We start from the raw sequence: 9,976 nt of genomic DNA, 5'->3' as shown, positions 1-9,976 counted from the left end.
CCAAATATTCCCCAAAATACCAAGATAAATGGCTGAATAGTTATATGTACTTTTCTTATTAATTTATGTAATTTACACCATTGTAGAGAAAAAAAACATTTAAATTATCTATAAATCATTTAAGATAAATGGATAATAACAATTTTTTATATTTTTTTTTCCTTTTTTACAAAAATATAAAATAAAATGTAGAAATCATTTAAGATGCTCTGTTATTCAAAACTCTGAAAATAAGAGGTACAAAATATAAGTTATATATGCAAATTTGTACATCTTAATATATTTAGGTTAAAAAGAATGGATATGTAAAACTTATTATGCTATTTACATATTTGTATTGTCTGTTGCAGGTTTTAGGGTATATAAGGGAAAAGGGTCATTGCAGCTGGGCTTGGTGCATAAATAAATGGAGGCAAAAGTACAAATTAAAGATTATGGAGATATCATAATGAAAATCTCAAATAGCCAAATTTTTCTAGTTCAGCTTCTAATGTTGATTTGCCATTACAAAAGCAAAAGCTTTGATATTAATCATTGAAGTAGGATTACAATTTTTTAACATTCTCAAATCTTATGAATGTTAAGTGTCAACAGGAAGCAAACTAGTATCAAGTATAAATCAATATGAACACTATGGAAAGAGGGGAAAAAAGAAAATCAATCATTCAAGAGCAATTTCCCTGCCTTCATCTAGAGAAAAGTCTTGTAAAGAAGTTTCCAGAATTGGCCTTTTCCAGACATGCTACGTGAACATATCTTCCAAGCTTGTCAACTTGCCTAGCCTCACCTCTAGTATCTTTCTTGCACACCTTGCAAGTCTTGTCAACCCAGCCTTCTTCAACATACTCCCCATCCACTGATTTCAGATAAAAAAAGGACTTGTTAGAGCTTATACCAGTTCAGTAGTCACTAGTCAGTATCTGATTTATGCATAAGATGAGGGAAGAAGAAACTGCATACCATCGATGTAGGACTTGAAGAAATCCTTGTATGTCCCTCCAATTTTCCTTCTAAGTGCACCGTACTGCATCAAATGAGAAAATCCCAGTTACAATATGGCATTAAACTATGGCATCTACAAATTTACAGAGCCCAAAAAGACTGAGAAAATATGTAACAAGACTTGGTCGTATCAGCTGTGAGATTACTTGTTCCCTAGTCATTCTTCCACCAGACTTGGTGTTTTCTCTTGCCTCCTCAAGAAGTTCAGCATCCTTCACGGAACGAACTTGGGAGAAATCTAGAGCTTCGGTTACACTACTAAAGAAAGATTGCTTGCTCTCGCTCTTCTTTGTCTCCTCTTTAGCATTCTCTGACTTGGCAAAAACTCTGAAGTTAGGGCTCCTCTGAAGCCTGCTTTCAGACAAGTTTTTCTGCCCAACTCCTGCCTGTCGTGGGAAATAAGTTTGTGAAGGCCACAAAGGAAGAGTTCTAAGTCCCATGTTTAGTTTAGGTGTAGCAGTTTCAATTTACACTCTGCAATTATGTTTTTAATTTTCTCTTTTTATATAGCTACTGTGGCTGTGCTGTTCCCGCAAAGGAGAGCCACCAGTTTACTGCAATTTGTAATTGCACACAGCTTTGCTGCCAATCACAATACCTAGTGGCTAAAGGAATACTACGTGGTCCTTTGTCAAGCTAACAAAAATTGAGAGGAGTAATTTGGTTTTGCACTTGGGTCAAATGCATAAGAAAATATCTCTTCACCAGTAACATAAAATATTTTTGTAGATTCAGTTTTTGATGGTTAGCAAGACCGCGATTATGTTTTTATGGTAATCAATCAATATTTTAATAACCAGACAGTAGGTTTATTGGCCCATTGGTTCGATTCAACCGGCTTGACTCAATGGGGTTAAGTTTCTGTCTAGTAATTCCATTCATTTTCTATTTCATCATGCAGATGCTTAAGATTACATGATTCTCTACAGCAATCAAGTAAACTTTCTCTATAGACCTTGCTTGTTAACACAAGCACTTTCCTTCGTGGTGCTGTTCAGTGTTATCTATACTTAAGAACAAGCATACAAAATTATTTTACATGGGATTCTTACACAACATAGACCATGCCAACCTCCAGAAGAGATACTGGTGGCACTTTTAGAGCCACATCCGCCCCCCTACAGTTCTTTCTAAGGAAATTATAGCCAATATTGATAGCCAACCTCTTCAAGAGAGATGACCCTTGTTTCGCCTTAACATGCGAGTGCCCGAGTATAAATGCAGTGCCAGCTTGCTGAGCTGTAAATAGATCTTCTAGCTCTTCTTTTAACTGCAAATCCATTTCAAATTGTGGATGCGTTCCAGACTCATCATCAATGGCAAACCTCACTCTTCTTTCCACTACAGTAATAGGTTCCATTTCAATAACATCAGCCATACTTTCTACTGTCGAAAATCCGCCAGATACACTTGCTGGCTGCACATTCTCCTCAATCTCATAAGCTGGTGTGCCGGAGAATGGCATTGTTCCAATCACAGCCAATCTGCATTCACTCGTTGATTCATTTGATCGAGATGCATCATCCTCAGTAAATGAGTTGGCCCCATTCCTTCGATGCCAATCATAGCCGATAAAATCAGCCAGCCTAGCTACAAGCTCAGATTCAAAAGAATCAACATCTTGATGCACATCACGGTATCCATAACGGACAATGCATCTGTAAGACCGATGAGCTGGAGGGCCCACACGTCCCACAAGATACCTCTCAGCAGGAGGAACATAAGGCACAGGCACAGATTTAACACACACAAACACAAGTATACGATGAAAGGCAGGGAGATTAGTGACAAAGCGTGAGAAGTTAGCTGGGATGCCAGAGGTGAGATCAGTGAAAACTAACCCAATTCCAGGGACTCTAGCGATTCCTAAGCTTGGACCTAAGGCTAAAAGCCAGTCTAGTGATACCTTGTTATGGAGGTCAAATTCATATTTTTTAATAGTAGCATAATGCCAAACAAACATGATGGTCATGAGGATGAGGGCTAAGAGGATAGGTAGCCAGGCACCCTCTGTGAACTTAGTGAGTGAAGCTGAGAAGTAGAGCAATTCAACCGAGCCAAAGAAAAGTAGAAAAGCAAGTGCTAGAATAGGGGGCTTTTGCCAACAAAGAATGATGACCAGGGAAGTAAGGCATGTGGTAACTAGCATCACTGTCATCACGGCTAATCCTGCAACACAGAACAATAAGATTGTTAAAATTTGAAAGTCCAGATATACCTTATTCTTCTAAAAATTCTTAATGCCCTCAATGACGATTAGATTATCAATTGTGAGATGAGGTAATTTGAAACACAAACATAAAACAAGCTAATGAGGTGAAATTTACAGTCTGGCAAATTTTGCTAGGTTCGATCCATAAGAGTAAGAAAATGGAAATGGACACTACTCTTTGTCAACGAGGAAGGAACCTAAAATGATTACCAATGTAATGAAAGGAAATTAATTGACACAATGAAACTTCTGGGAGAACATAGACGATGTAACTTGCCTGATGCATTTCCCATGTGTTTTGTGTCTCTAAATCCGATAGTCACAGCAATGCAAAGGATCATCAGCATCCAATTGACCTCAGGTATATATATCTGTCCGTGTATCTCATCAGAGGTGTGAACAACCTTCACTTTTGGGAAGCAGCTAAGTGACTGGCTCTGATTTATGATAGAGAATGTCCCACTAATGATTGCTTGGCTTCCAACCACAGAAGCAAGTATAGCTATTATCAGCACCGGAAATCTCAATTTTTCTGCACCAAAACTTTTAACTCATTATTGTTCTAGTCAAGTACCTAACAATCAATTGTGGGAGAAAATAATTCCAGGCAGACTTGGATATTGCATTTTCTAAGTTCAGAGAGAATTGATATCAATTTTATGTAGCCCCCTGTCAGTTTTATGTGCATTGATTTCCTTAAAAGAGCGAAATATTGTGTCACCTGGAACAGAGATATAAAAGCCAATATGATTATTGTCATCATGATGCTGTGACAGATAAGCAGCTTGCCCCATGTACGCCAGTATAAGTGCTGGATAGACTAGAAAGGTGAAAGCAATCTGAAACAGGATAAAAGGGAAAAAAATATGAATATGTAGGAGATATGGACTTCTTTGTAACCAGACAATGTACTAACATCAAAATTCTAACATGCCTGAATTGCAGCGTAAGAGAAATGACCAAGATCAGCAAACATTGCCTCCGAACCTGCATGGTCATGCATACAATTAGCATTCTTAGGTAACTTAATAAAATATAAACCAGAAGTCTCTTTCCTGCAATATAATCTATCAACATCTGAGTCCAGGACCTAAACTGTAAAGACAGGTTGTTATTGGCCTGGCAAGATGCGACATATACTAACCAGGCTGAGTTTTTCAAATTGATCATCAGCAAACATCAAAGGCATAAGAAAGTTCCGCATGCACGTGTTGCAAATGTACCTGTTATGCACAACAATATTCCACCTAAAGACATCCACCCGCCTTCCCTTGTTTTCTTCAAGAACTTGAACATGTAATATGGAGAAAGAGCTTGATATACATGTGGATTCCAGTGGATTATGTTATATAAGCCAAGGGCACTGATGCATAGTAACCACGTCAAAACAATTGGTGCAAAGAAAAATCCCACCCGATGCGTGCCATAGTGTTGTAGTGCAAAAAGACACACCAAGATGAAGCAAGTGATTGGAATCACAGCATCTGCAATAAGGTGAGGGCAAAGGATACAATTCATTTTTGAGAAATCATTTCTCGATATTCCTTGTATGACATATTTACCACTATCCTCACGTGCATACCTGCTTAGGCAGGCAAAGAAAAGTGGTAAAAAGCTTCGTGGATCCAGAAAATTTATGCTAGTACATTAATTTAAGTCACAAGAATTCATAAAAAGGCATATGCTCGAATGTGTTTATGATCTAAGAACCACAAACTGCAGGCCCCAGAAAGTAATAACTGGTCTGAATAAAAATCAAAACATTATTACAATTTTTGTTATTCCACTTTCAGTCACCATAAATTATAAATTATGAAATCACTTTGGAATTCTGCTCAGGAATTTGATCCACTCCCCCTTCACTAACTTCAAATCAAAAACAATAAGCAGCAGTAGAAACCACAGCATAGTTTTTCTTTGTCAATCTGACTAATGCAGCAATACCCCATATGCTTCGAACAAAATCATGAAAGATGAGGCTGACACGTGGTCAGCCCAAGACCATTCAGAACCACAGTATGGGCAGTAGGCGTGGTTCCAAATATTCATGCCAACAGGCTTTTGTTAAACAACAGGATCAGAATGACTGTGTGGACCCCACCCTGCCCAAAAAGAAACCATTCCACTAGCCAAATACAGACGCAAGCTCATGCCTTTGAACAATTCACATCACTTTGTCAACATTCGATATCATCACGTTTACTCATAAACATGACTGCAGCTTAAATGAAATTATATTTGAAGATAACAGTCTAACCTTCAACCTTCCTGCTACTCCAACTTGTAATATCATTTCCATATTTCAATATGAGTATAATGATAGAGTAAGAAATAAGAGAAATTGAAAGTAAAGAAGATTACATTGATGATGTTCCTTAGACATGGACAACTCAAGACCAGACACTGCAGAGAAAACTTCAGAACAGAAAACAGAAAAATAACTATGGATCAGTAAACTAAGGGAGCAAGAGCAATATTAAGAAAATTACATCGAGTGTTACTGGAAACAGATTTACCTGAAATTGCTGGCGTTAGTAGTCCATCCCCAATTACCATACATGTACCAAGAAGAACCAAGATCAACAAAGCAGTGTGCAGTCCCTTATGCTTCTCAAGGTAGGTTTTAACCCTTGAATTCTTCTTCTCTGGCGGGTGCTCCATTATATAAGTGGAGAGTGCTTCATCGGCAGCCTGTCTATTCGGCAGAAGGCTAACTTTCACATGCCGGCATATCAAAGAATACAATGCAAAAGTACCACCTACATAATCAATTACAAAAGGTTTTCAGTTAGATGATCAACTGATACTGATGTAGCATGGCTGGTTGGGAACTTACCTTCTCCATTATCATCGGCTCTAAGGACAACAAAAACATACTTGAACAAGGGGATCAACGTGAGAGTCCAGAAAACAAATGATAGAACTCCATAAATCTCTTCATTGGTCTCAGAATGACGGATGTCTTCTGCAAATGTGCTCTTATAAACATAGAGAGGGGAAGTACTAAGGTCACCATATACTACGCCAAGGCTCTGATAAGCCAAAACCAACAGTGTCTTCCAAGACTCCTTCTGAAAAACAATTCGACAAGCACTGCTCTTAAGTATTTAGTCAAGTTGCAGAAGCACACCAATAACCAAGTTTCTGTAGACTGAATTTGAGTCTACATTTATGCCCCAAGTATATGGTCACAACTTTAAACAGGCAAGCCTAAACATGTCTAATGAACAGATCCATGGAATTGAGTTCAGAAAAACAATGAACAAACCTTTGAGGAATCCCAACATTTTCCATGCCGAAGATCCATGATCCCAATGCCTCAATGTTTCACACTAAATTCCTTGAAGTTCTTGAAATATTTAGTTGCTGATCTGCAGTGAATCAATACTGGAAGTGAATATACTATGAATGAGATCTAGAAACACCACTAAAAGAACCTTTCCATGGGATTTCCAAGGCCCTCATGCACATTCCTGCTTTATACCCGCAAACAGAGAAGATAATGAACAGCAGGTCACATTCACTCACTTTCCAATAAATCCACATGCCATCCATACCTCCATCACATCCCCACCAAACTCTTTTAGAAAAAAGACCACATCTTTTTCTGAAATTGTTTACATAAACGCAAAGGAACTCTCATAGTCTAGAAACACTCGAATCTAATTTTTCATAAAATACTTGAATCCTGCAAAATAATTAAGGCTCAACTACAATAATATTGGTCTACTAGAAGTTTCATAAATGAAGAAGGGCCCTCATTTTAATTGCTGCACCTGCACTTGTTTGAGATGATAGATAAGAATTATATGATTACCTTACTTTTCTAGTTGATACTTCACTGTTTCTTGAACTTCAATCAACTAGGAAGGCCAATCCAACACGAAATAATGAACAACAACCAGCCCATAAGAAACAAAAAAGGTATATATATATATACAACGACAGGAACTTTTGGAAATTAACAGTGTTTTTAAATAGCCACAATAATACCTCCTATAAAAAGTTACTACTGCTACATCTTTCTACAGGGAAAGAAAAAAGATGATAACAAAATTTAAGAATCCTAAGTGATGGCAACAGAAAGGCACAATCACGTGATACAACGAAAGTTACATTCACACAACCATCACACCACTGCTAGCATCAAGCGCCCACGGCAATAAAGCCGATTTTGAGGACCATTACACAGACCCCACCCTCTCTCTCATACACACACTTGCAAACACATATTTCATAGTTTATTTATTCCCTAATTAATTTAAGTTTGTTTTTTCTCCACTAATGAATATCAAGATCCTTACCAACCAAAAGACACCCCGTTTTTTGTGCTTTCCCTTGCAAAAGCTTATTACAAATTGATTTATTTAAGCAATTTAATTAAAAGGGAGGAAGGTTAAGTGTTGCTATAACTGCCACTACACAAATGGGGTTAGCAAGGAACTAAAGAAAATAAAAAAGAAAAAAGAGACCATACAATCACACACAAATAGAATAACCAATTAAAACTAACTCAAGAACCAGAAAATGGTTTTTTTTTTTTTTTCTGAAAGCAATGGTTCAATGATGATATCAAAGGCAGACCCATGTGAGTTAACAAGAACTGAACATGCTTCTGTAGCATCCAAACGCATTTATCACCAGCTTTCATAACACCCTCTTAAGGCAACTCATAGGCTCAGCTTTTTCTGTTTTATTATCCCCACTTGGCTTCTCTCTCAGACCCATCTTTGTCCTTTTTATAATCTCAGCTAAACAATCTTTTTTCTAGCCTCATTATTATCATCAATCTTCATCTCTCATCTTTCCCTTTTCTGGCAGCTTATCATCTTGAAGAAAGATTGCAACATTACCTCTGTTTTTAGCATTTCATAGCTCACTCTACAATAAATCTAGCAAAGCACCTCATAACTCATCCATCCATCACATTTTTATAAACTTTACAACAAAAGATACCATAAAGTGGGTGCAAGATCAAAATTTTCAACTGATACAAAAACATAAAACTTTAAACTTTTACCTTAGTTTTCCATTCTATTCTGAAATTCTTGAATACAATGATGCAATACTCTTCTTGGATCTGTAACTGTAAGTGTGCACAAAAGCAGCAATGAAGGAAGTGTAAAGTTCAAATCTTTACAAATTACAATCCCCTCGTTAACTTAATGAGCTATATAGTGAACTTGGGTCACTCTTTAAATGAACAATTATAAGTCATGTGCGAGAGATTTGATAAAAAGAAGTGAAGAAGGTGACTAAGCTCAAAAGACAGCTGGGAATGGAGGATCTGGATGGATATGAAGGGTTAATTGAATGGACAAAAAAGCTGTTAAAGCTGTTCACCAACCGACAATGGCGAATGTTGCTCAGCTAAGTGAAAGATTAATATTAAAACAAGGAAAAGAGAACGTGGGTAAGAGAAGGAATATTGATCCTGTGACCAATGGATTTTTCTTGAAAGTAATAAAGTAGTGCCATTGTAGCAGCATGAAGTTCATTTTTTTGGTTCTGCAAGTTGCACAAATGAATAAAAATCCTCAAAACATATTAGTACAAAGGAATGTTTTTTATTATCAAAATGTGCGTGTCTATTCAATTCTCACCATTCCTGCGCCACACTCCAATTTGTATTCTTCTGCAACATTCATGCATTATTCATTCATAAATAATGAAATAACTTCTCCAAAGAGAAAACCCCTCTTGATTAATTTATTTTAATTTTTATAACAATTTTAAAAATTGGAGCTAAAATTGTATCAGATATGAGCATCTATCAGTTTGGTTAATTCTTATTACCATTTCTTGTGGGTCAATTATACTGAAAGTGAAATTCAATATAGTGGTTACAGTATAATCCAATTTCGTTCTTTACAACAAAAAGAAAATACTAATCAAATTAATTTCTCATCCGCGGTGTGACTAACTCTTGTTGCTCATGGACCTAATTTTCTAGGCTTTGAAAATGGAAGATGTAAGAAAGAAAAAGGAAAACGCACGGCTTAAGAAGTTGGGGCGGCTGCCTTGCATTACCCTTAACCATAACTTTACTGGACCAAAAACTAAGACAACAATGTCGACTAGAAGTGTAAGCTTACGTGTGGAGTCAAATTCACCCACTATCTACTCTATTCAAATAATTCTTTTTGTGACAGAGAAAAGCAAGCAACAGAGGAAGACACCTTTTTAAGTAGTTGTTGCCTATTGGCTATGTACTATTGGACCACAACAAAGTCCAATTCAGTATCTTTTGTGTGTATCCCAAGAATTTCATTGTCGTCCGTCTGCTTCTTGATGAGACTAAATTTATGGTGTGTGTGTGTGTGGATTGGATGACTATTGCCCATTTGAACCAGCCTTCACCACACATAATAGGTTTAAGTTCAGAAAATTACAACATAAATTTTGCTGGCTTATTGGAAGAGCATGTCTCCACTTCTATATTAGTTCAATGGAATCAATATATATCATTTACCTTAACATCTTTGTCTCAATTCTGTTGGGTAGCTTTTAAATTTTTCAAAATATTAAATATTAATTTTAATTCTAGTCTTTATTAATATTATTAGCCAAAATTAACTAATATTGCTATAATTTCAATAATAATAATAAAGAAAGAATTAAATTAGTATTAGAGTTACTTATTTTATCTCATAACTAAAAATCACACTATTTAAATAAATAAACAATAGTCTAGTAAAATATTTTCTTATTCATATTTAATACAATTCAGAAGAAGATTTAACTATCCGATTTTTTTTATTT

General features: G+C 36.4%; 2 protein-coding genes across 6 annotated transcripts; both read right to left on the bottom strand.

Annotated features, from left to right (window-relative positions):
• Positions 1-504: 504 nt before the first annotated feature.
• Positions 505-1,649, bottom strand: LOC8259533. Its single transcript, XM_002520803.4, has 3 exons — positions 1,149-1,649; positions 961-1,024; positions 505-856 (listed from the first exon to the last, which is right to left on the bottom strand). The coding sequence occupies exons 1-3, from the start codon at positions 1,440-1,442 to the stop codon at positions 687-689; spliced, it is 528 nt and encodes a 175-aa protein (XP_002520849.2). The 5' UTR covers positions 1,443-1,649; the 3' UTR covers positions 505-686.
• Positions 1,650-1,850: 201 nt separating this feature from the next.
• LOC8259534 (potassium transporter 2) lies at positions 1,851-8,705 on the bottom strand. 5 transcript variants are annotated; one of them, XM_048375613.1, is made up of 10 exons: positions 8,235-8,705; positions 6,483-6,585; positions 6,051-6,282; positions 5,731-5,973; positions 5,576-5,629; positions 4,438-4,698; positions 4,149-4,201; positions 3,936-4,053; positions 3,492-3,746; positions 1,851-3,171 (listed from the first exon to the last, which is right to left on the bottom strand). In XM_048375613.1, exons 2-10 carry the CDS (start codon positions 6,519-6,521, stop codon positions 2,051-2,053), a joined length of 2,376 nt encoding a protein of 791 aa, XP_048231570.1. In that variant the 5' UTR covers positions 6,522-6,585; positions 8,235-8,705; the 3' UTR covers positions 1,851-2,050. The 5 variants fall into 5 exon arrangements, with proteins under 5 accessions (XP_048231570.1, XP_015575757.2, XP_048231569.1 ...); XM_015720271.3 differs by having other exon boundaries at positions 6,051-6,285; positions 8,235-8,704; XM_048375612.1 differs by lacking the exon at positions 8,235-8,705 and adding an exon at positions 7,032-8,139.
• Between the last annotated feature and the right edge of the window lie 1,271 nt (positions 8,706-9,976).

This window comes from Ricinus communis, chromosome 6, assembly GCF_019578655.1.
Source record: "Ricinus communis isolate WT05 ecotype wild-type chromosome 6, ASM1957865v1, whole genome shotgun sequence".
Classification (NCBI taxonomy): domain Eukaryota; kingdom Viridiplantae; phylum Streptophyta; class Magnoliopsida; order Malpighiales; family Euphorbiaceae; genus Ricinus; species Ricinus communis.
This window is presented reverse-complemented; position numbering and strand designations above follow the sequence as displayed.

What these genes read in the sequence shown, in the direction of transcription:
- LOC8259533 (XM_002520803.4), bottom strand. Translation starts at nt 1,442, where the DNA reads ATGGGACTTAGAACTCTTCCTTTGTGGCCTTCACAAACTTATTTCCCA. An exon ending in GAAGAATGACTAGGGAACAA is followed by an intron (nt 1,025 to 1,148) that starts GTAATCTCACAG and finishes CATTTGATGCAG; the next exon opens with TACGGTGCACTTAGAAGGAA. An exon ending in CTTCAAGTCCTACATCGATG is followed by an intron (nt 857 to 960) that starts GTATGCAGTTTC and finishes ATCTGAAATCAG; the next exon opens with TGGATGGGGAGTATGTTGAA.
- LOC8259534 (XM_015720271.3), bottom strand. Translation starts at nt 6,521, where the DNA reads ATGGATCTTCGGCATGGAAAATGTTGGGATTCCTCAAAG. An exon ending in AATGTTGGGATTCCTCAAAG is followed by an intron (nt 6,286 to 6,482) that starts GTTTGTTCATTG and finishes ATTGTTTTTCAG; the next exon opens with AAGGAGTCTTGGAAGACACT. An exon ending in AGCCGATGATAATGGAGAAG is followed by an intron (nt 5,974 to 6,050) that starts GTAAGTTCCCAA and finishes TTGATTATGTAG; the next exon opens with GTGGTACTTTTGCATTGTAT.